The following is a 26,665-nucleotide window of genomic DNA, read 5'->3' as shown; positions in this document are numbered from 1 at the left end:
TGTACCGATTCTCACCACCAAACCATTTCTTTTTATTTCCTAAGAGTTTTCTTCTGGTCTTCAGATACGCAACTATGTTTTGTTATTTAGTACCTATTCTAACCACAGTCAGTGGAAAAGCAGCCAGCCAGCAGTTTCCCAAAACCTTTAGGCACACAGGCTCAAATTAAGTTTTTAGACATAAGTTATATTCTTCCCAGTCATGGAATGATTCTTTATCGGTGTCGCACAACCTACCCTCAAATTACTACCAAGGCCTGTGTGGCCAGGCCTCAAATTAGCACAATTTACATTATTTGCCTATTTTCCCTCTTGTCATATCCATACTTTGAGCTAGAGTAGATCTCAGTGCCAGTCTGAAATGAAGCAGTCAGAGTATTTGCTTTAAAACAGCGGTCAGCAACCTTTTTGGCACCAGGGACCAGTTTTGTGGAAGACAATTTTTTCATGGACCGGGGATAGAGGGAGAGGATGGTTTCAGGATGATTAAAGTACATTACTTTTATTGTGCCCTTTATTTCTATTATTATTACATTGCAATATGTAATGAAATAATTATACAACTCACCGTAGCGTAGAATCAGTGGGAACCCTGAGCTGGTTTTCCTACAACTAGATGGTCCCATCTGGGGGTGATGGGAGACGGTGACAGATCATGAGGTATTAGATTCTCATAAGGAATACACAACCTAGATCCCTCACATGCACAGTTCACAATAGGGTTCATTTTCTTATGAGAATCTAATGCTGCCTCTGAGCTGCCAGGAGGCAGAGCTCAGGCAGTAATGCAAACAATGGGGAGCAGCTGTAAATACAGATGAAGCTTTGCCCACCACTCACCTCCTGCTGTGCAGCCTGGTTCCTAACAGGCCACAGACTGGTACCAGTCCATGACCCAGAGGTTGGGGACCCCTGCTTTGAAAGGACTAGCCAGTCAGAATCACATTGTGCTGATGGCCACCCTCACTATCGTAATCTCTTTGCCTCATAAAGTTTAGCATTTCTGATTTTCTCTTGGCCTTTCTCTTTAACTGATTTTTATCTCTCTTACATTTTACAAAATTTCTCCTGAATTTACTAATAACTCATTCTATACCTAATAAATAATCTTGATACTTTTTTCTCCTCTAAAAACATTAATTACATTTCTGATCACTCAGCAAATATATACCCCTCTTTTTTTTTTTTTTTTTTTTTTTTTTTTTTTTTTTTTTTTTTTTTTTTTTTAGTTTTCATTCCATTTCCTGTAGAATAGGAATGTCAGTTGGATGTTAGAAATTACACTGATGAACTAACTTGTACCAGCCACATGTAGCTGGTAATCATAAATCAAAATAAGCCTCCAATTATGATATAACTAAACAGAGTGAAACATTTCTAGATGATAATATTTGGGGAGAGTGCAGCTACCTTGAGTAGTTATTACTTTTCACAATTGAATTTCCTTCTTCTACGATGACAGAATCTCCTAGAGTTGTATGCAAGTACCTCTGGAGGGAGTGGGGCAAGGTTTGGGTACACCAGGGGGACAGTAAGTTTGGATTGTTTTGTAACTAAGATATGGCCTGTAGGGGATCTCTGCAGTATTTGCTGGCTTGCTCCTTGGAAGCTTACTGTAAAAATGTTTGTAATCTTTGCCTACTGAATTATCTGCCAATAAAATTCCAAATTTCCTTTTTAATAAAATGGAAATGGAATCTTTGTAAGTTAGAAATGGTAACTATCTCTGACCAGCTTCTTGCCTCTTGGTTTTATAACTGCAAGAGAAAAGAGATGGTTTATGGTGCATCTGAATTTACTTTCTTCTAAAAATTATGAAGTTAGAAAAAAAATGATGTGATTTCCAATAAGTTTTGGAGGGACTGACTCTAGTACCCCAGTTTTCTTTTAATATCTTCTTAAATCAAATCGTTGTAAATAATGCTTCCACATTATATTAAAAATGTGTAGAGAAATATTCACCTAATTAAGTGAGGATCGTAAACCAGTCATTACAATATGTGCTAGTATATCCTTGTTTTATTCTGTGAAGTGTAAGTTTTGCTACCCTAAACCTCTGACTACTCTGCTGTCATTTCACCTCACTTCCATGAGGTATATTTTATCTAGGTCTATAGATTTCCAAGTCCCCGGTGTGTTAATGTGAAGATTATTCCCTGCAGAGACAGAAGTGAGGATTGAGTCTCCAGTAGAGCTGTTACTCTTCTACATCTGCTCCTTTCCTTGTAGGCCCCCAAATCTTCTGAACTAAGGAGAGAAAAAACTCTATAAAAGAGAAGAAAGGCTGGGCTCCGTGGCTCATGCCTGTAATCCCAGCACTTTGGGAGGCTGAGGCAGGCAGATATCAGGAGTTCAGGACCAGCCTGTACAACATGGTGAAACCCCATCTCTACAAAAACATACAACAATGAGCTGGGCATAGTGATGCATGCCTGTAGTCCCAGCTACTTGGGAGACTGAGGTGGAAGGATGACTGGAGCCCAGGAGGCAGAAGTTGCAGTGAGCCAAAATAGCACCATTGCACTCCAGCCTGGGTGACAGAGAGAGACTGTCTCAAAAAAAAAAAAAAAAAAAAAAAAAGTAAGACTGTGCTACTCACATAAGAGTCCTTTGGGTTTTTAATCACAAAAAATTATCACAGGTTTTTCAGAGTCTGACAAAAACTCCAAACAAAATTACCCAACAGACTTGTTCTAATGATAATTCCTTCAAATGGATCAAAATAAAGGATTCATTGTTTATGAAGCATGGGACAGTTTTATACCTGAGAGATTCTAGGCTTGCTGGAGGCCCTGAGCAATAAATGGAAGTACACATACATGTATGCCATTTAAAAGTTATAAACCAAACTAACAAAATGCTAAATAAAAGTTCTTTTAGTCTCCGTCCTTGACAAAAATATCTTTTTAGTGACCAAGGAGGCCACATTTCAATATAATTCTCAGGCTTTCCAGGGTTCTGTGCTTGGGCTTGGCTTACGCCACCTCCTGCTGAAACCTGTCACCCACCTTCTATTCCCAAACCTTGGCTCCGTCCTGTACCTTGAGGGTCCTTGCACATACGTTCAAGCTCTGTCCACTGCCACTTGGACTTCAGGGTGTGCACGCTGCTGATACTATCCATCCTCAGGAGAGTAAACCCTAGAAAGACATCTGGGCTATCCCTGGGATTGGATTCAGGGTCATTTAGGCAGGAAATTCTAGGATCCTATGGATCTGAAGGTTAGTTCAGAAGGGAATATGGGCTCTGAGTGGGCATGGACTCTAGGTGGGCACATCCTCTTGGCCCCCTCTTGTTCTGTGGGACAGGGAAGGCTATATGCTATGTGAAGAGGTAAGATCAGAAGAAGGCAGAGCAAGACCCTTTAAAGCAAGAACAGAGTAGAGTTCCAAGCAGGGGTTTGAAGGGCAAGCTGAGACTATCTTTTCATAGTGTCTTGAATATAAATAGTCTTATGAACTGCCTGTATTGATTAACTACTTCACTGATTTCATCTTTGTGAATTTTTTTTTATATACAGACCTATATTCATCTTGTTTCTTAGGAAATCATGGCCAATCCTGATATGATAAATGTATACAACTAAAAGAAGTAAAGGAATCAAAATTCCTCTTTACACAAACTTTGCCTTTAGGAGATTATCAAACATATTTTATTCTTTCCTTGTAACATTTAACTACTTCATGTGAACAGTATTAATTTTGACTTCTCAGTAATCATCGTGTAAGTTCTTCTAAGTGTTTAGCTCCCCCGTCCTTACAAAAGTATACTTACACATGCTGTCTGTCTCTACATTGTAGATTGGGAAAATCATAAGCAGTCAAGAACAAATAAATACCTGCTCTGCTGTTCTTTCAAGCTACATTGAGTCCCCCAACAAGAAACTGCCCAATTACCCCTTATCACCCTACCATTTAGAGTACCTGATGCTGTGATTTTGAGTTTCAGTGTGGGGGCTTCTTTAGTGATAACTAATTATATATGCCACATCTTTCCTAGATCAATTGCACTTCTGTTTCAGGTTCTCTCAAGAATTGCTGCCTATCTCTTTAATTTGCCCTGCTGGGTCTCCCAGAAGGAATTTCACATATACCACGTACTTGCATTCTAAATCAAACCATCCCAATTTTGATGAAAATCCATCTAATTCATTTTATGGAATGTGGTAAGAAGTACAGAGAATCTATTTGGTTTTATAGAACATAGAAAACACTTTTTCTTAATTTTCTTTGTGATCTAAAATCCTCTCTTCTATCTATAACTTGTACAGTACAGTCATTGCCACACAATAATTAAGAACTTCATACGTGCATGTTTATTTCAGAATGTTAAACTCTTAGAAAAGGAAACCTCTGGGCAGGTGTGGGGGCTTAACACCTGTAATCCCAGCACTCTGGAAGGCCAAAGTGGGTGGATCACCTGAGGTCAGGAGTTCACGACCAGCCAGGCCAACATGGCAAAATTCTGTCTCTACCAAAAAAAAAAAAATACAAAAATTAGCCAGGCGTGGTGGCAGGTGCCTATAATCCCAGCTACTCAGGAGGCTAAGGCGGGAGAATCAGTTGAACCCAGGGGACGGAGGTTGCAGTGATCTGAGATCACACCACTTCACTCCAGCCTGGGCGACAGAGTGAGACATCATCTCAAAAAATAAAAATTAAAAAAAGAGAAGAAAAAGAAAAGGACACCTCTATTTATTGTACCCTGCGGAGTGTCATAAGGGTATTTAATAAATGGTGTTTATTGCTAGAATCTTCCCCTCTAAGCCAACATTCTCTGAGACTTTGTAGGGAAGAAAAATTTCCATTAACTCTCTTGTTAGAAGAGGAACCTTATTCTTCCAAACATGAAACTGTAGAGGACTAAAATGTTCTTTCTGAAGCTAAAGAACTGAGAGTATTCTTTATTCTTCCTAAAACTACTTTTATTATTTTTAAAATTCACATTGGATTTTATTTAGAATATTATCTTCTGTGGTACATGATAGGGTGCTGTAACGAGGCATCCACAGATACAGTGTTTAATCAAGACTCTTACATAATAGTCCCAGTGGGCATCCCAATCTGGGCTGTTATAGTGACTCCTTCATGTCAGAGGACTAGGCTTCACCAGTTTCATCAAATTCTCCTATCCTAGACCCAAAGTAGCTGCTCTAGCTCCCACCATCATGTCCCCACGCCTTCAAGAGCAGAGGAGGGAAGGGAAATGTGGTCAGTCCTTAACTTAGAGGATGGGAAGTTTACCAGTGAAAACAAAAAAAAAGGTGAGAATGGATATTGGGGGCACATGTAATTATCTGCGACATGTTGCAGCTTAATTGTACTGCATTCTAAATAGCATTTGGAGTTAAATGTGAGGCCCAGAAAGAACATGTGCTTTGAATGGAACAAGGAGAACTGGCATCATTCTACTTGAGGACGTAATCTGTGCTGAATACTTTGAGATCTTATTCTGTAACAACAGATAACTTTAAATAGGTACCAGGCACTTTCCTGAGTGCTTTACATGAATTATCTCATTTAATACTCAACCCTATGAGCTAGGTATTTGGATTCCCCCATTTCATAGATGAGGAAACTAAGGTGTAAAAAGGCTCAGTAGGCTGGCTGCCTGCAGGCACAGAACTAGTAAGTGGTAGAGCTGGTACTTGAATCCAGGCATTTTGACTCCAGAGTTGCCCCTCAAACCATTTCTGGTCCAGGTTCCATTTGGAATATTAGTCTGCCTGTTCAGATTGGATAGGAGGAAAGATTCCCCAAAACCTTGAGTTTAAATAAAAGTTTTTAAAAATATATGAAACAATGCAATAAAGCATTTGCTGCTTTCTGGGCTTCAGCCTGAAGTATTACTTTATCCTTATAGTCAAGGTGATAGATAGTAAGGAGATACTCTTTTTTTTTTTTTTTTTTTTTTTTTTTCCTGAGACAGAGTTTTGCTCTGTCGCCCAGGCTGGAGTGCAGTGGCGCGATCTTGGCTCACTGCAAACTCCACTTCCCAGGTTCACGCCATTCTCCTGCCTCAGCTTCCCAAATGGCTGGGACTACAGGCACCCGCCACCACACCCGGCTAATTTTTTTGTATTTTTAGTAGAGACAGAGTTTCACCGTGTTAGCCAGGATGGTCTCGATCTCCTGACCTCGTGATCCGCCCACATCGGGCTCCCAAAGTGCTGGAATTACAGGCGTGAGCCACCGCGCCCCGCCAGTAAGGAGATATTATAGGTTTATGCTTAGTAAATGAAATGCAGCTTCATCTGAGGTATTAACTTAGAACAAAGAAGAGTAAAGAAAACAAATATGAAGTAAATTTTTGCTACTACTGAGCAAATAAAATCTGAGCCTTTATCTTCCTGTTGTCAGGAGTTGTTAATAAATGATTTCAGTATACCCATGTAATACTTCAGATGACTTTTTTTTTTTTTTTTAATTGAGATGAGGTCTCACTGTGTTGCCCAGACTGGTCTTGAACTCCTGGACTCAAGCAATCCACCCACCTCGGCCTTCCAAAGTGCTGAAATTACAGGCATAAGCCACTACTATGCCTGGCCTTCAGACCACTTCTTATTTAAGGCAACCTGAAAACCAAGTCCATCCCAGCATTTGGGGCTTAATCTCATCCTCAGACAATTTAGGTGATTATTTATCCCCACATGCTTAAAGTATCTAAATCATCACAATTATTAAATAACATGATAAAATAAAAAAATCCACTCCCCAGATGTATTTGTTTACTATGGCTGCCATAACAAAATATCATAGACTGGATGGCTTAAAGAGCAGATATTTATTTTATTAACATTCTAGAGGTCAGAAGTTCATGATCAGTGTGTCAGCAGGAGTGGTTTCTTCTGAGGCTCTCTTCTTGGCTTGCTGTTGGCCGCAGTTTTGTTGCATCTTCCTAGGGTGGCCCCTCTTGTGCAGGTGACCCCTGGTGTCTATGAGGCCTGATCTCCCGCTCTTATAAGAACACCAGTCCAATTGGATTAGGGCCCACCTTAATAGCCTCATTCTAACTTAATCACTTCTTTAAAAGGCCCTTTCTACAACTACAGTCACATTCTAAGGTACAGTGGTTAGGGCTTCAACATGTGTTTTAGAGGGACATAATTTAGCTCCTAACACTAGAAATACTTTGGAAACACTGAAGCTGTGAAATCAAACAATTTACAAGAGTGAGAAGTTCAGCATTTGGATGTTTCCCCCTCTCTTATCTGGCTTTAGCCAAAATAAGAGGTGGTACAGATGGTATGTTTCAGTGAATACAAATCTCTTTACTTAAATATTTTTGGGCAGCCTTATTAAGTTTAATATGAAGATTATTTAAAGCATATGAAATGCCATGTTGAACTTGCTATTATTTATACTTTCAATAGCTTGGCAAATGGAAAAATCAAAGTTATATTAGCTAACATTTTGCTGAAAGTATAAGTGTGATTGAGTGAGCTAAACAGATCTGACAGGCAAGGCTTTATAGTCAATCATAACAATACCAGGTTTTTAATGAAAGAATAGCTATTAGCCATGGAAGAGCTGAAAATAAAAATAAAGGTCCGTGTTCGAACAGATGAATCCTTTTCTGAAATAGTATCTGTAAACAATTTAAAGTACATGGTAACAAAAGAAAACATTTTATACCTTTTGGGTTAGGGAAATGGAATAAAAGTGGATAAGTACATCACTAGGAAACATTTGACGTATTCTCTTGAAGGAAAATATCATCAAAAGAATGATTCCATCTATCTCACAAAAATACTCAGAATGAGTTTTTAATTTCTTGACCACTCTATTCTTTCATTAGAAATACCTTTGGAAAATGGAAAAATGGAAGGAAAATAGTGGAGTTTATGATTGATAGGATTAACCAGGAGAATAAGTGAGAGAAAATGAGGAAAACAATAAAAGTCAAAGAACTCTCGTGACATTTTCTAAAAATAATTCTCCGACCTATGAAATTTTTACAAGTTGCACTTATCTGGCCTAGGATAAAATATATTCAAAAACCTTGATGCAACACAAAAGGAACATTTGTGTTTATTTGCTTAAATACTAAAGAAAATGATGGCACTATTAGGGAAGACTAATAAAAATTTCCAACTACATGGTTACTACACATTGGAAGTATCTGACATCAACAAAGGAGAACTGCGTATTTTCTTTTAAAGAATAATTGTTGGAGATATATGGCAATACTACTATATTGTATTGCATGTAATACAAAGTACACACAATTTTATATGGGTAAAATTGGTATGAGGAAGACCAGGACCTTGAGATTATTAAGAACAGCGTTAATAACAATACAACATCAGCTCAAATGATATGTCACTGTGCACCCTGAGAGCCTTAGATAAAAGGCCCTCCCAGTGTTTATTTCTTTGGCTTCATACCTCACTATCTTCACTCACCATTAAATTAACTCTGGTGATTCAGGAAATGTAGTTATCTCGAGGGGCCATACTCTTTCTCTTCAGGACCTTTCAGTGTGCTGCTCTCCTGGCTTGAAATACAAGTACACAGTTCCCTTCCACCCTGCCTCCATCCTTCCTCCACCTCTGCACAGAGTTAAAATTTCCTGTGAAAATCTCTTGAAGAGCAATCTATGGTGTCTCAGTAAGTCCAATACTGTCTGCTTTTACACAGTTTGACTACATTGGTGCTGTTTTGTTTAAACACCAGATAAAGCCATTGGCTTGCTTTTAGGGAACCTTTTTTTAGAAATCTTCATAAACACCAGAATTATCTTGAGGAACTGAAACAAAGGGGAAGATTTGCATTTTTCAGCTCATGATCTCTCCAGGTTACATGCTCATTAAGTGGCATCGCAAGCTGTGATTCTCACTCACTGCTTGAATTATTCTCGCCCCTTCTCTTCCTCTCTTCATATCATTGAATTTCTATAAAATAAATACATAAAGTTTAATACATATAAAATAAACCCATTGCACAGCACTTATACCACATCACAAGGAGACTTTTACTTGTCTGTGTCTCCTTCTAGATCATGAAATGGCTGATGGGCTTCTTTCCTTTTCACACTTACATATATAGTATCAGGGCACAAATCACTAAGAAATAGTTTGTTGAATAACTGAAGGACAAAATTAACGAAGTGTATTATACTAACCACAACAATTTTTTTTTAAAAACTGAATTTTCAAGTTCTCACTGCAGTTCCACAATAAAAAAAAAAGAAAGAAAAAAACAACTGAATTTTGTCCAGGCGCAGTGGCTCATGCCTGTAATCCCAGCACTTTGGGAGGCCGAGATGGGAGGATCGCTTGAGCCCAGGAGTTTAAGGTAACAGTAAGCTGTGATCACACCACTGCACTCCAGTCTAGTGATGGCATAATCATAGCTTACTGTGATCTTGTTACTGAGACCTAGCAAGACCCTGTCTCTTAAAAAAAATAATTTTTACAAAATGACTGAATTTGTCACCACAAAAATAAAAAAATATTATTTCAGAATAACCAAAAAGGTTGTACTTACTTGATACTTTGTTTTTGTGAGTTAACAAACCATTATTGCATTTATTTGGGACCTAAATTGCTTAATCAATCAGGTGATACTCTTACCGATTTTTCCAATTAATTGATGGAATTGGATAGTCCATCCAATTCCATCACAGACTGCTTTGGCCTCAGAGACTGCTTTGATTGGAAGATGATTTATCTGATGTTATCTATCTTTATACATCTCTCCAACCCATAATATTAAGCCTAACAATGTGTTTTTCCCTGTTCATCTAATTATTCCAATCTACACAGAAACAACTTCTACTACCACGCATCTTAAAGAAAAGGACAACCTCCCCTAATATTGTGTGACTTTTCAAATACCATCTCTCAATCACAACAAACCTTTACAAAATAGTCATAGGAGCTGTCTCTGTTTACTCACCTCTAATTCCTTCTCCTGACTGGCCACTCCTTTTAGGCACCTAACCCTACTGCTTCACTGAATCCACTCCTCTCAGTCAGTTATCTCCGTGAAGCCAAGCACTGTGGTCACATCTATATTTTTTTCTTACTAAACCTCTTAAGTAGCAATCAACAACATATTTTTTTTTTTACTTCTTGACACACTTTCTTCTTCTGATTTCTGTACCATTGCACTTACTGCTTTTCCCCCACCTTAAGAGGTCCTCCTTTTCAGCCTCCTTGACAGTCCTGAGTTTCTTCTGGACATCTAACTGTGAGAATATTCCAAACTCCATTCTCTTTACTCTTTTTATCTGTATTTCCTCCCTAAATTGTTACATTTAGCACCATAGATTTTAATTGTATCTGCATGTCAATATATTCTGTCTCTCTTGTCTAGCTTTCTAGCCTTGATCTGTTTCTCATGGTCCTAACTTATCAATACAGATTTATTGTATTCCTTATTCTATTCTGTTCTTACTGTTGTATCTGAAGCACCTAGAACAATGCCGATATCATAGGTTCTTGGTATTTAATGAGTATTTATAGAATGAATTAGTAAGTCAGTGGCTGTTTCTAAATATAACACATATCTCTAAATTAGCAAAGAGAGAAAGAGTTCACATGTAAATATGACACCTTTTGGAATACTCTTTGAGAGAAAGTTTGCCCTTCCGGAACACGAGTGAAATATTTCCCCCAAACATTTTGGATTTTAGTAATTTTTCATGTGACTAAAGAATATTAAAATGTACTACTTGTCTAATCTTTTTTATTCTTAATAGAATACTTGAGATGGTATTCACAAATCAAAGGTTTCATGTCATAATTTGTAGTAGCCTTCATGTCTTTAGAAGGTTAATGATTCTTCAATGGATACAAATAATTAATAATGATGGCATTCCTAAAAGCATAAAAGCATTTTCTAATATTGTATATATTTTAATGGACTATATTGACATTAAACATGTTACATAGATGTAACACATTTTTGTTATAATTACAGCATATGTACATAGATGCAGATAATTATACGTTTGTGCTTGTATAGAATATATGTGCTTTTTAACAAACTTTTACAAATTAACTTGCAAAGCTGTATGTGAATGTATACATGAAAATACCTGTGTAGATAGACCATTGTTCTATTTGCAAAATAAGTAAGACCAGACTTTACGTGTTCCTAAAATGTTGTATAATGGAATGATTGCAAGACTAAGATTTAGAAAGACAGGTTTCTAATTTAGCTTTTGCTGCTAACTAGTGTGATGTTAAGCAAGTCATTATATCCACTAGAATGTAAGCTCCACTGGGACAGGGATTTTGTCTGTTGTGCTCATTGCTGTATTGCCAGCATCTGGAAAAGACTGAACCCAGAGTAAATGCTGAACTAATTTGTTGCATGAATTCTGTTTCTCCAGATTTACAGTTTCCACATCTATAAAACAATGTTTCTTCTAATCCTCACATTCCAAATTAATATTGGGGCCCTTATGAATTTAAATAAGACAAATTCCAAACTAGAACTGTTTATTGAGCTTCTGCCTAGACCTTTATATTGCTTAGTCAATTGAAGCTCTTTTCATGAATATTTATTAATATGAATAAGACAACAGTTAGATGTCAGTTCATCTGCCATCTTAATTCAGCAGGACTAAAAGAAGAACTTTAATATTAAAAATATATTATTCAAATTCACAAAATCAAGTAAATATAAAAGAAAATTCAATAACTAGCCCCTCAAATGATGTTTTTTGAGCATTTGTATCCTTTACACTGTGGAAGCTATTAAAGTTTCAAACGGCTGTAAGAATTTTGAGATACCCTGTAGATATATCCTTCTTTGAGAAAACTTGATATCTCAACTAAAATATACAAATGAATAAAGATTATTCGCTTTTAAGGTTTTTCTTTTCATTTGTCACCAAATATGTAATGAACAACAATCATGTGAAACCTGTGTTAGATAATGCAAGAGAAATCAGTTATTGACAGTCTGCACTTCACCGTCCTCTGGACTGCCAGCAACACACAGAGCCCGAGATCACTGGTGACAAAGCCTCCGGGTTGGAGTCAACATCGACATTACAAAGACTGGAGAGGAAGCCTGGAGACCTGTGCACTACTTGCAAGACTGCAGCCCTCCCCTTCCCCTCTACCACAGCCACCATTACTCACAGCCTCCCCTGTCACGAGGACCAATCCCTGCTGTGTACTGCTTCCCTCTTTCCTCATGGCTTGTGTCCTCACTTCCCCCTGCACTGCTTAATCAGACCCTGGCTCCTTTTCAAACAAAACAATTCCTGCTCTACCTCGTCACTCTCTACCCCTCTCATCCTGCCTAATTTTTTTCCCATAGCACTTATCAGCGATATTGTATCTTTGTTCACTGTCTTTCTTGTATATACATGTGAACTAGAATCTACACTCCTTTAAAGCAGGACATTTCTCATCCATCCGTACATCCCCAGCACCTCGAGCACTGTATGACACGTAATAGATGCTCCATAAATATTTGTTGAATAGGTGAATGAACAAAAAGCAGAATGAACTAACACTCTAACCTGAACTTGCCATATTGTTGATCCTCTTAACTGTTTCTCCTCCAATTTCCAGCAGCACCTCACCATTTAAAGTTCCTGTAATTTCTCTAGCCATGATCCTCGTTATTTTCAATAACTGGTGTTCTACCCAGATTTTGTTATCTCATGCTGCCTTGGATAAACACTTGTAATTCATCTTGGCTCAATACTTTGGTAATCTATCCCTGGGGCTTACCCCTGTCCTTCAAGTGAGGTCTGGCCAGTATGTGGCCATGAATGGCCACTGCTCTACCACAGTGACTTCATAAATGAATTACCTCTAGAAAGGAATCGGTATATAAATGAATAAATGCCAAAACTAAACTAAACAGCATTTACAATGGCCATAGATGAAGTCCCTGCCTTGGATAAGTGTGCACGTTCCACAATGACAAGTCAAGTGGACAAGACAGAGTCCAAAAAGGGGAAAGGTAGAGAATTCTTGAGCCATAGGTAGGTAAGTGGGAACATCCATATGACTGTTGGTAGGAGTATAAATCACTACAATGTTTCTTAAGGGGAATATAGAAATAGCTATTTAAATTAAACAGATTCCTACCCTTTCAGTAGCATTTCAACTTCCAGTAATTCATCCTGTAGAAGCTCTTCTATAACTACTGGAAATATCCAATAGCCCATCAATAAAGGGATGGTTTAATGATGAACCACATAGTCATAAAATGGAATAGTGCAGTCTTTAAAAAGAATAAATATATACCTGTTTGTGTTACATTATATTAAATGGAATGTGAAAATTGCACATTAGTATATGTGGTGTGATTTCACTATCAACAGTTTATACCTCTGTTCTAGATATGAAGAGTAACAGTGAACAATACTCACAATGACCCCGCTCTCAGAGAAATTAAATTCTAATTGGAAAACAGAACACAAACAGATAAAGGTTTAATGGCAGATGAAGCACTGCTATGAAGAAAAATAAAGCACAGCAAAGGGATACTATACAAAGCCTCTCTGAGGAGACAGCTTCTCTTGAAGCAGAAATCTGAATAAGGAACAAGGCAAGAAAGTCAGAAGGGACAAACAGAAGTAGCATGCTTGCAGGCTTGAGGAAATGTAGGGAAGACAGTGTGACTGGAGAGCATTGGTCATATGGAATGAGGGACAGAAGATGAGATGTGAGGTGTCCAAAGACAAGATGATATGGCATTTCCTGGGCCACGATAACAATTTTGGATTTTCATTTTATTTTGGTGATTAATCATTATAAGATCTTGAGCAGGGGAATGATATGTTCAGATTTACATTTTTAAAGACTCACCATGGCTGTTATGTCAAGAATATTCTGAGGAGGAAAAGAATAGAAGCAGTGAGACCAGCTATATGGGTATGGCACTGCTCTTTTGAGTGATGACAGTGTCTGGACGTAGGGTAGGAGCTGTGGAGAGGAAGAAGAATGACCAGATTTGTGATGCATTTTGAAGGCAAAGCCAAGAGGATTCGCTGATGGATTGGATGTGGGGTGTGTGAGAGGAATCAAAGACGATTACAAGGATTTAGGCCTGATCAGCCAAGTGAATTGCAATACCATTTACTGCGGGAGGAGGATTTAGTAGTAGGAGGTGGTAGTGTGGTGGAGGTGGGGAAGAGTTCTGTCTTGGATATGTTAATGTTGAAGTGCCTATTAGATATGTAAATGGAGCTACTAGGCAATTGAATTAATGACTTCAGCATTTAAGAGAATGGTTAAGACCTTGATGTATATTTGGGAGGCACAATGGCATGAATGATCTTGTTAGCTATGTTAAAGCTATGTTAGAGATCACCTAGGAAGTCAGTGTAGAAGAAAGCAAAAGGTCGGAGGCCTGAGGTCTAGGGATCGTCTATATCTAAAAATCTCAAAGAGGAAAAATGCAGCAGAAGAGACTGGAAGTAACAACCAATGTCAAAGAAGGGAAAACGGAGAGTGTGGATCACAGTAGCCAAGTGAAGAAGCTTGTATAGGTATAAAGAAAAAGTAGTTCCCAAATTATTAACCATTGTCTTCCTTGAGTGGTGAAATTATAGGGGGCATTCAATGTTTGCAATTTCTGTAACATTTAAATATCTTGTAATATACATATATTGTCTTTGTAAGCAAAAATAGCAATAAAAAGGTTAAGAACAATAAAAAGTAAAAATTTTAATGAACATACTAAAACAATGTGTAGGAAGCATCAGCATTAAGTTCATATAGCATAACCTATTATATCTTTGATTAGACAATTTACAAAAGGAATCCAATGACCAAAAATGAGAGGGAAAAGATGCAGTGTTTCAAATGGCTTATGTAAGAGTGTATTTAGGTACCTTCTTTGTAAAGGTTTTATGAGGATTGAAAAGTTAATGTGTTTATATAGTAGTTATGTATGTAATTACGTATATAGAGCATTTTTCATATATTATTAATGGGTATTAAATGATACTATACAAAAACTAAAGCAAAACCCAGAAATGTTTATAGAATGTATAGATGGAATAAAGTCTAGCAGTTTTCCTAACCTATTGATACTGCTTATGCATGTAAGCAAGTAAATAGTTTAGAATTTATTTCCATGCTATGAATAGAATGCTGGTTAGTGCATTTCAAAGTGGCTCAAGAAAATTCTTCTGAACTTATCAAGAACTGAAATGCAAATGCATGTAATACCCAGTGCAAATGGAGGTGTACACCCCAAAACTGCCAGTCAGAACTCATGCAGCTGAGTCAAAAGGCCATGAGATAGCTCAGTAGTCTTTGAATTAGGATAAAACCTGTTATACCTAACTCTGTAATCTATATGCCATCTCAAATGTGTATAAATATTATATAGTGTATGTTAAAGTGTTACAAAAATCATCAATTAAAATACTAGTTTCTCTTTATGAGGATTGCTGATACGTGATAGTACAAAAACTGTGGTATTGTTCATACTGGGTTCCAAATGCACCTTCTCCTTAAAAGGATACGACTTGTCCTTTGAGACTATTCATACACATTTAGTGAATTCCATATTAGGAGAAACCTATTAGATTGTTCACCATTATCTTTCCACATAACAATTGGGTGCCAAAATCAGATTTTCATTGAAGTTGTCACCATCAATAATACAATGATTTCATTTTGGCTGATTGAGATTCAGGCAGTCACTGAAACTGTGGCCATGGTGTAGCATCCAGTGCTGCTACTCTTAGCCAAGCACACTTTGGCAAGGAGCCTGAATCAAGCAAAGTACTCCCTTAGGTTACTATTTTTCTGATTAAATTTGTAATTATGTGTAAAATTAACTATTATATTTGCAGGATCAATTGATATTCGGGGGAAGCTGTCTGAATAAAACTTAGAGTTTCTTTTACTCTCTCCTGTCAGAGTCGGGCCACAAAAAGTTAAAAAGTACCATCCAGAGAAGTACAGAAACAGGCATGGCAGCTGAAATGAGGAAGATGGTAAGGCAGCCGAGCCGAGAGTCTACTGATGGCAGCATCAACAGTTACAGCTCTGAGGGCAAGTAAGTGCTGTCAGCACGTCTGCATGGCTGTGGAACCACGAATTGTGTACTAATCAGTAAAATAACAAAGCCACTGAGTGTTACTGTGCAGCTTCTCTATTTAACCAGAAGTTCAACCATCCATTTTAAACCACCCTAATGGCTTATAAGTACACACGGACACACCTCTACACCTGGTCTTTCATACCTTTCAAAGGGTGAAGAAATTCTGAGTCCACATGAATAAATTCATTTCCTCCATCTAGGAAAGCCCAGAATAGTTCCTTACTGGATGTTTAGTGTAGAAATGCCACAGGTAATGGACTCTTTCATATGGGAAATTCATAGTTTGTCCCTGTCACCAAAGTCTAAATTAAAATTTATAAGTAAGGAACTGATTTCCCATTTTCTTAATTTTCTCCAAGCTAATTTGGACCCTAAGCTTTTCTAAGTCTAACACTGTCATATGTGTAAGTAACTTACATTTTCTTGTTTTTAAAACATTGCTGACTCATTTTTACCTTAGGAAATAATCCAGGATCTATCAGCTTCATTATTTTTCTGACTAAAATGTTTTAGTTAATTCTGAGAAAATAGAATACGATTTTTAAAAATTTACTCAGTTCGTTTTTTTTTTTTCTGACATTTTTTATGGATCCTGCACAAAACGTGCTATTTCCTATGCTTGAGAATTTTTCTAGTAAAACTGAATTTTTATTGAGGTAGTGGATCTTACAAATAAGTAGTTAATGTGTTGTTTTGGATTACATGGAGATTCACCACATATAAATTTTCTATAATTATTTGTTCATTACCATTCACATTACTCATATACCAATCTAATATTTCTTGTCTTTACTGGATTTTTTGTTTTGTTTAGAAAATTTAACAGAATTATGCCAGATTACTGTTTGTTATATTCTTTCCCATTCTTGAAACTAGTTGGTCTTTGTTTAGTTGGTCAAATGATTGGCTTGTTATGCATGTTTCCAGTAAGGAATATCTAAGAACAAAAATCATCAGGTATGAAAGTTATGGAGATAAACTTACTGACAAAATACCAGTATTGAATGAAGTAGCATAAAGTAATATACAAATGAGACTTGAACACATCATTTTCTGATACAAAAAAGTAACAAATAAAATTTGCCTCCATCATAAACCACTTAATCTCTTGGATTTATTTTTATGGTCTCTGGATGGGATTATAATCTGTGTCCCATTTAATTCCCTTAGTTAAGAGAAATAATAGATGTGAAAGCACAATGCAAAAAGTAAGTCTCTATAGAAATATATTCATTCAAAAAATGCTTACTGAATGCCTATTACATAATGAGCATAGTTCTTATTACCCAGTGATAACTACATCAGTCAACAAGAAAAGCACAGGCACTATCCTTGTGCAGCTTACATCCTGGGGCTATCAGGAAGTCATATTATAGGAGGAAATACAGATTTTTTAATCAATTAATTTCAATTGGAACCAAATAACAGTCTCAAATAATTTAAACATTTGATTCAAAGATGAATTTAACCAGAATTGATTCAAAAATGAATCAATTAAATGTTTATAAATAAGAACTTGAACTATAACATTTATTCAAGAAATTATTGGTCACTTTAAAAAAAATTAGCATTAATGTTACCTAATGTTCATGAGCAAGTATCTGTGTGAAGTTTATGATATAAAAATTTGCATCATATGTTTTTTTGTCAGCAACACATTTATATAGGGATTTGGAACTTGATATATTAAAAACTATGACTGAGCCCTCTTGAATAGAGCATTAGGTATCAAACTGAGAGTTTACACCTATCCTCAATCAATATTAAGCCTCATATGCTTGGCTCAAAGGCAATGCAAATAATCAATTTAAAAAAACAGATTGTCTAAGTAATATTTATGCTTCATGATCATAATTAGTCAAATGGAAACTAGTGAAAAGAATTCTAGAAGATTTCATGGTTTTTTTTTTTTCCTTTGGTTTTTATCCTTCTGCTGATAGTTTAATATTTCCTGGAGTGCGACTGGGAGCTGACAGTCAATTCAGTGATTTTCTTGATGGATTGGGACCAGCCCAGCTTGTTGGCCGCCAAACTCTTGCCACCCCTGCAATGGGTAAGAATCATTTTTTTTCTACAGGAAAATTGATGTTTTGTGTTTGACAAAGTCATTTAAAATATTTAAAATTGTGTAATAGCAATACAAGTGAGAAGCAACATTTTAGCTAGGGAGTTACTGTTTGCAAACAACTATTCTAATTTCAAGTGTATTTTTCTAATTTGAGATATTATGAAACAGGAAGTAAAATTAGCCATAAATATTTGAATTACCAGGAACTCTGATATAATAGATCTAAATGTAGGACAAGGGTGGCATTTCAGAGCATGGAAGAAAAAAAAAAAAAAGATAGACTGTTCAGTAAAGTATAGTAGCATAACTATTTACCTGTGTGAAAAAATGTACGGAATTCCCTCACCCTACACAACTTACCAAAAAAGTTAATATTTTAGACTTAACTATAAAAAAGAAAAGGGAAGGTAGAGAAAGATACTAAAAAGTACTGGAAAACACTTAAGTTAATCTTTCTGTAATCTTGCAGTGGGAAAGAACTTCAGCAAAATGCATGAAAATAGATCAGCTTGAAGACACAATATAGTGAAATTTCGCAACACTGAGGCTTGATAGAAAAGCATACAAGCTTCCTAAGAGGAAAAATAAAAGGAGAACTATAGAATACCACCAATAACATGGCCTATTTAAATTTTTTAAAAAAGAAAATCTTTTATAAGAGAGGAGAATTCGGGATGTAGGAGGAATAAACCAAAAAGTTCAAACTTACTCTAAAAAGAGAATAGAGAGACAGTTTTTGGGGAAAAATAATGATGCCTGAGTGTTTAAGAAAAACATAAAACCTGAGAGATTGAAAGAGCACATTGAGTGGTGAACTGAACAATCTGTACAAAGCAAACAAACAAGGAAAATCTTTTTAATGCAATTTCAGGACATCATCTCAAGTCATGAGGAAGAGAAAGAAGATTACCTAAAATAAAAAACAAGATGGAGAATTTCATCAGAAAACTCAAATCTTTAAGAGCCCAGTAGAAATTATAGAATTGAAAAATATAACTAAAGTTAAGAATTCAATGGATGAGTTACCAGCAGTTTAGACAGAGTTGAGGAGATAATTGGTTAGTGGCTAACTGGAGGATAAAGCCTTAAGAAAGTATCCAGAATTAATTGGACACACAAAATAATGGAAAATATGAATAAGAAGTTATAAGACCGAGCAGAAAAGTGAGGTCTAATATATGTCTAATTAGTCCCAGAATAGGGAAGGAAGGAGTATAGGCCAGACGCCATTGAAAATATAATGTTTGAGTGAGAATTATTCAAATGTTTCTAGCATAAAAGAAAAAACAAATATTTAAGGTAATGACATCCCAATTACACTGACTTGATCATAATAAAGTATATGAATGTATTAAATTATCACATGTACCTAAAAAATATGTACATATATTATGTACATATTATGTATCAATGAATAAAAATGAAAATGGAAAACAAAGAGTGTAACAATAAAAAGTATATGTATATAATGATTGATAGATTTTTCAGAACTGAAAATAAATATAGTCATACTTTCCAGAGTCCTTCATGAACCCCAAGAAGAGCAAATTCAGCAATACTAAAAATAATATTATCACAACCAAATGGGATTTTTTTTCATGAACACATGGTTGGTTTAATATATGAAAACTAATTAATATAGTTGATCACATTACTGTAATAAAAAGAAAACATGACCATCTTAAGTATGCAGAAAAAATGTTTGATAAAAATTCAGTTTTAATTTATGAGAAAAAATTATCAAACTGAAAATAGAGTGGAGTTTACTTATCTGTTAACGTTTCTACAAAGCACACATGTGTATGTGTGTGTGTGTGTGTGTGTGTGTGTTCGCATATCAGATTGTCCAAATTGTTTACATCTTTCAATATAAGTAGCAAAGATGCTTAGAAATATGCATTCTCTTACACTGCTATTAGAAGTGTAATTTGGTGCAGTCACCAATTGGAATAATATGGCAGCATCTAGTAAAAATAAAAGTGTGGATGTGCTGTGACCCAGCAATACAACTTCGAATTACATATCCTCAAGAAGCTCTTTGCAGCATTTTGTTGTAGCAGCACCAAATAGGAAAGCCAAGACCCCTAACTGGAGAGTAGATAAATATGACATTCATGTAATAGACTGTAATAGAGAAATTAAAGGGAATGTTCTAGATCTCAACACATCAACTTGGATGGATATCTAAGAAAATGTAGTTAAGTGAAGAAAGAAAATTGCTGAATGATACCACTTATGCAAATGCTTAGGCTGGACGCTGTGGCTCACACCTATAATCCTAGCACTTTGGGAGGCCAAGGCAGACAGATCACCTGAGGTCAAGAGTTTGAGACCAGCCTGACCAACATGGTAAAACCCTGTCTCCACTAAAAATACAAAAAATAGCCATGCAGGGTGGCGCATGCCTGTAGTCCCAGCTACTTGGGAGACTGAGGCAGGAGAATCACTTGAACCCAGGAGATGGAGGTTACAGTGAGCGGAGATCACACCACTGCACTCCAACCTGGACGACAGAGGAAGCCTCTGTCTCAAAAACAAACAAAACAAAACAAAACAAAACAAAAAAAAACAACATTTGAAAATTTGAGATGAACAGTTGTTAAAAAATATAACCTACCACAAAGAATTTAAGAGTAAGTAGAAAGCTGAAAAAACCTGAGTAGAACTATAACTGTCAGTATTTAACATTCTACTTACCAAAAAATGGGGAGAATACACCCAGGTGTTTTCATAGAGGAGCTCTAATAAATATGAGCTCGAGAGACATGAAAACTATGAAACAAATATTTTCATGAAATAAAAAGGAAGGGATTCATTCTAGTTGCTGATCTAATTTTGTATCAAACTATACATGGGCTACATAATGCTCCTTAATAATCAAAGAAATGCAAATTAAAATATCGTTTTAACCAGATTGGCAAAAATTAAGCATATTTTTGATACTGGTATTAGACATATTGCTAATACCAGTATTAGTGAGGGTGGGAGGCAGGAAGAGCGATATTTCTGTGATAGTGCAAACCTTTCTGGAGGAGTTGGCAGAATGCATGGAATTTTTGGATGTCCATACTATTAGATATGAAAACTTAAAATATTGGAATTTTATGTTCAAAAAATAAATGATTCAAGAATGTGTGCAAGAATTCTTATAAAACTGTTCATTATAACCCTACTTACATACACTGCACCATAAAATAGTTTATGTAAATAACCTTTATTTCCATCAATAGGAGTCTGATTTAATAAGTAATGACATGTCCATGCAGTAGTCCATAGAGTCAATAAAATGATGATATATGATCATGATTGCTGATTGATAGATAGATAGACAGATAGATAGATAGATAGATAGATAGGCAAATAGATTGATAGAAGTATGAGAATGCTAGGATATTCACCAAATATTAATGGTGGCTTTCTCAGGATAATGAAAATACATATGGTTACAATTTTTTTAGTATATACTGGATGAAATCACATTAAGTACAAGAAGTAAGAAATCACATTAAGTACAAGAATTATAGAAATACTTCAGTGTTGTTATAGTCATTTATTAACTAATTTGCAAATCTCATAAGAGGGATTAATACCAGAAAAAATAAGAGAATCATTTCCAAATTTGATTTGGAGACCAAGAAAGAAAAGTGGATTGTGGAGTGAGGGGGTCTAAATATTAGTTTCTCAACAAAATCATGAAGATAAAAATCTGTAGTCTGTTATGGGCTCTCCTTTTTGTTTTAACTGCACTTAACTGGAAAGAAGCTGAAACACATCTTGCTTCCCCTTCATTTGCAGGTGATATACAAATTGGAATGGAGGACAAAAAGGGCCAATTAGAAGTTGAAGTTATTAGAGCACGAAGCCTCACACAAAAGCCTGGTTCCAAATCTACACCTGGTAAGGAGAAGTATTCCTGAATTTGGTGAAGGGGCTATTTAATAGGCAAACAAATAAAAACATTTGCTGTATTTGAATTTCATATGCTCTGTTTTGCATCATCTGATTAATTTAAAAAGCAGTGTTTCTGTGTTCTTTGATGTTATTAAAATGGATTTGGGTTTTCCTTGCACAGTTATTCTTTCAGAAGGTGTTAGGAAGTATGTTATAATATTTTTTAAAGTTTAGTTATGGTTGTTTCTTAGCTAGTGTCAATTATTTTCTTTCTGCACATTTAGAAAGGCAAAAGAAAAAAAGAATATATTCTAATTGTAAAAGGGGAACAATGAGCTTTAAGATATAAACCTGCATTGTAACCCAAGTAAGTCAACATCTTCAAATAACTTTGTATACATTGAATCAAAATGAGGAAAATGGCAGTAATGGTAACATATAGATTTAAGGAATAGAATGTATGGAGCAATGAAAATTTTAAGTAATTTAAACAGTCGATGGGAAACTTTCAGTAAGCATCTCTAATTCTCTAATAGGGAATTCTCTAATTAAAAAAACAGTTGAATTTAAGGAATAATTCTTGTATGTTAATATAACTTTGTTTAGCTCCATATGTCAAAGTATATCTTTTGGAAAATGGGGCCTGTATAGCCAAGAAGAAGACAAGAATTGCACGAAAAACCCTTGATCCTTTGTATCAGCAGTCTCTGGTTTTTGATGAAAGTCCACAGGGTAAAGTTCTTCAGGTCAGTAATTGTTTGGCTTTTTACATTGAAATGTTTGTATTATTCATATATCAAAGAGATGGTAAAACACAAAGAGATAAATGTAGGATAATATTCTTGAGTAGAAGAAATTCAAATGGTTAGTTTATAATGTAAATAATGTATAATATTAAAAATATTTGGTGGATCTAATAGAGAACAATTTTATTTTATCTCTCTCTCTTCTTTTCTTTTCTGTCTCTATCCTCTCCTTCTAGCTTTGCCCTGTTCCCGCCCCTCCTCACTCCTCACTAGATAGATAGGTATAAATAGATAGAGATGTATCCTCACTAGATAGATAGGTATAAATAGATAGAGATATATCCTCACTAGATAGCTAGATGATAAATAGATAGAGATATATCAAACAAAACAATGCTAATAATAGCTGGTTGAGCATTGCTCTCTGCCAAACATGGGATACAAAGAGGAGGAGGGAGAGGAGAAGAGAATGGGTCCTGGTTGAATGCCAGATGCATTTCTAGGTGCTTATATGCATTATTTAAACTTTGTAACTAACATGCGCAATACTATCATTATCCCCATTTTAAAGATTATGTCTGAGGTTCAAGAGGTAAAGTAATTTCACAAAGTTACTCAGTAAAGTTTAAAGGTGGGATTCACCACCAACTCTGCTTGTATAAAACAGGTGAATGAGTCCAGTTGGGAACCTTTACAGATGACTGAAGTATTAGAAAATAGAACCCGGGACTATGTGTAGTGGAAGGCTTGTTTGACACCAATAGCCAATAGAAGTTGACCTAGATTGTGGTAATTTTTAATGATCTAATTGAAATATTAATCATCTAAATTAAAATTGGCAGGCAAGTCCTCAAAAGGTACCAGCCCACAATTATTTGTTTGATCTACCCCTTCATTAAAAAGACCGTAATACAAAAGAAATCAATTGAGTACTCTCATTCTTTGTACATACTTTCTTGTACATACATTCCATGGTATACTGAGTTGGATTGCTCATCCTGCCCTCCTAAATTGCACAAATTTTAATTTTTATATTTTTATGGTCCTGCACATCACTAATTAGATAGTAGTTACACAAGAAAGGTGTTGCATTCATATAAAAATAATCTTATGTATTTATTTCTTTAACATGGCTTATGTAGATAATACTCCTCATTGACTAGGAACACACAATCCTTCATTCCATCAGCCTAAAAATTATTGTGAAGTGTCTATAAGCATCTTAAGGTTAGTGTATCTTCTTATCTGTGCCTTCTCCTTGGTGATAGTTGTATTCATTTCCTCTGCTTCACTGACTGGCCCACTTTTACAGCATAGTTGCTTTGAGCCCATCCGGATATGAAGGAGAGAGAAGTCCAGGTAATGTTGCATTTCTCTCTCTCTGCAGGTGATTGTCTGGGGAGACTATGGCAGAATGGACCACAAATGCTTTATGGGTGTGGCTCAGATCTTGTTGGAAGAACTCGACCTGTCCAGCATGGTGATCGGATGGTACAAATTGTTCCCACCGTCCTCACTGGTGGATCCCACACTCACTCCCCTCACCCGCCGGGCTTCCCAGTCATCTCTGGAAAGTTCAACTGGGCCTCCCTGTATTCGATCATAGTGAACTCATACCAGAGTCATTCCAATAAACCTCTACCTTTCAGGATAATAATCTGAACCAGATATTTCATGATCAAAAGCATTGTTGGAGACAGACAATCAACTTGTGTTTTGCCTGTAGTAGTTTTTCAATAATATGTCCCAATTGTTATTTAAAACATGGCTTCATATGACAGAACAAGGCAATCTATCAAATTACAGGAAGAATCAACGTGCTGGTGAGAGTCACTGATGCTTCTAACAAATAGAAAAAGAGGAAACTTTAAATCTACACATACACCTACACACACACACACACATACACACACACACACACACACCAAATTGAACAAACTGGAAACTCTCACTCTGTGAAAAGTTGTATTCTACACGTTTCTGCACAGACCACAAGCAGTGTTATTTCCCTGATGTTTGAATTGTTTTGTTCTTTTGTGTGTTTTGTTTATTTGTGTGTTGTTTGTTGGTTTTCGTTTCTTGAGGTTTTTTTTTTTGTTTGTTTTCACCACATCTGTTATTTCCACTAGTTTTTTTGGCTGTGTCATGACAGGCCTCATGATGCTAACAGAGACTCTTCCCTTCTTTTTTCCAAAAGCACCAAAAAAAGGGCTGAAGTGGTCTCTGTGGCATCTCCCCAAAGTGTTAAACAGCTACATAAGGTGAAGCCAAGGAAGGGTTCACTAGCTTTCATTTTATAATTCTTTAAAGTCTTACGTGTGGAAACCCAAAAGACAAAAAGTTATCTTCCAAAATAAATGATCACAGAAGTACTTTTTTAATGAAGAGCCTATCTGTTTGCATTCTAGAAAATTAATTTATGGTTTCCATTGTTTTGCATGGAAGACTTTTAAAGAAGTCAATCTGCAACTAATGCTGGGGACTAAAACTAACTGCATAATTGTACTTTGAAAACACTCCTTGTATTGCCTTTTTCTTCCTGATATAAAAAAAAAAATGCTCATGTGTATAAACCATACTTTGACTTCCCAAAAATGGTGACTAGGAATGGATTTGAGCCTAAGACACTTTGAGCTACGCCCAGGCTTCTCAGCCATGCCTCAGTGTAGACACACCCATCTGCCCTGGAAAGAGCATGGTATGAGCTGTTCAATATTCCACTGGAAATTCCAGTTGAAATATTCTGCACTAAACTAATGTTTTTATCGAATTTTAGTTTACATTTCTTTGAGATTGATGCAAGCACAAAGCTTGATTTTTTAATGCAAAGTATCTTACTTTTGGGGGGAAAAATAAACAAAGTCAACTTTCAATTTGCATTTTCTTCATTTAGTTTTTCTTGGCCTTGAATTTCCCTTGTGACATTCTGTACATGTGCTACAAACTGCAGTCTCTGCGGGTGCATTGATATGTTCTCCCTCCTTTTATGAGTCACTCCACTTTTGTGATTACACAGATAGAGCAGCATGACTTGGAACTGTTCAAAGCTGCATGCACATTTTGTAAAAAAAGTTTTAAAAAGAAAAGAAACAAAAGGTTATTTAATAATGTATGTTAGTTCCACATAGGCCAGCTTGTATGTTGCATGTACTTGTACAGTTTGCTTGTTAATTACTATACCGAAATAACCAAGAAATCTAAGCCATCCATTTTTGTTATAGACATTTTGCAGGTTTTAGCCAGACTCAGTCTCTGGGTCTGTGGTGAAATGTCTATAGATGGACTTTATTTTTTACCCTCCAGAAAACGTGATGTAGTACGGACCAAATTCCTTCTAATAAATATTTTGGTGTAGATTCCTACTGTGGGGCTGTAACACATGTAGACACTGTGTACACATTAGGTTTTAATTCATAGACATACTGCCTGCACCAAGTGAATTATTTATTATTATTTACACATGCCAGAATTATCTGCCCATCATTCCACAGGGCACAGATTGACCACTGCTCACCATGCTGAGCAGGAGGAACTGAAGCATTGGTGCACTTCTACTAGATTCCGTTCTGTCTTAGTGGCCAACAATCAACTGATTATAATTGGGTAGTATCTTTCTATTTTGACCACTTGTCTTAACACTCCCCTGTGCTTTTAAATGAAATTCCAACTCATGTATGTAAACATGTTTAATAAAATTTACTTTTCATGTCAGTCAGTAGCCATCTGTGTTCTATGTCTTGCCAGATTTCCATTGTGGGTTCTATGGTGCAAAATGGGAGCCAGACCATGGGAAGGGGAGGCTGGGGTTTGTTGTCTGCTGCGGGCATTTGACTTGACTTGTCACTGCACTATATTATGTCTTAATCAATGGCCCAAAGGGTACTTTGCATCACATACAAGTTTTCACTTTGTCAGCCTGTCTAAGT

At 36.1% G+C, this 26,665-nt stretch overlaps 1 protein-coding gene across 50 annotated transcripts in view; it reads left to right on the top strand.

The window, feature by feature from the left end:
- The window catches only part of LOC105479467 (regulating synaptic membrane exocytosis 1), a 492,913-nt gene extending 466,463 nt beyond the window's left edge, over nucleotides 1-26,450 (top strand). For all 50 annotated transcript variants that reach the window (XM_071096864.1, XM_071096860.1, XM_071096867.1 and 47 more), the window contains 5 exons: nucleotides 15,851-15,989; nucleotides 17,975-18,087; nucleotides 21,898-21,999; nucleotides 22,600-22,739; nucleotides 24,127-26,450. In XM_071096864.1, the coding sequence (XP_070952965.1) occupies nucleotides 15,851-15,989; nucleotides 17,975-18,087; nucleotides 21,898-21,999; nucleotides 22,600-22,739; nucleotides 24,127-24,345 (713 nt within the window). In that variant the 3' untranslated portion in view covers nucleotides 24,346-26,450. The remainder of the gene's footprint in view (nucleotides 1-15,850; nucleotides 15,990-17,974; nucleotides 18,088-21,897; nucleotides 22,000-22,599; nucleotides 22,740-24,126) is intronic.
- Nucleotides 26,451-26,665: the final 215 nt, after the last annotated feature.

This window comes from Macaca nemestrina, chromosome 5 (assembly GCF_043159975.1).
Source record: "Macaca nemestrina isolate mMacNem1 chromosome 5, mMacNem.hap1, whole genome shotgun sequence".
NCBI classification, from domain to species: Eukaryota; Metazoa; Chordata; class Mammalia; order Primates; family Cercopithecidae; genus Macaca; species Macaca nemestrina.
The sequence above is the reverse complement of the archived record's forward strand: the minus strand, read 5'-3'. Positions and strand labels throughout refer to the sequence as shown.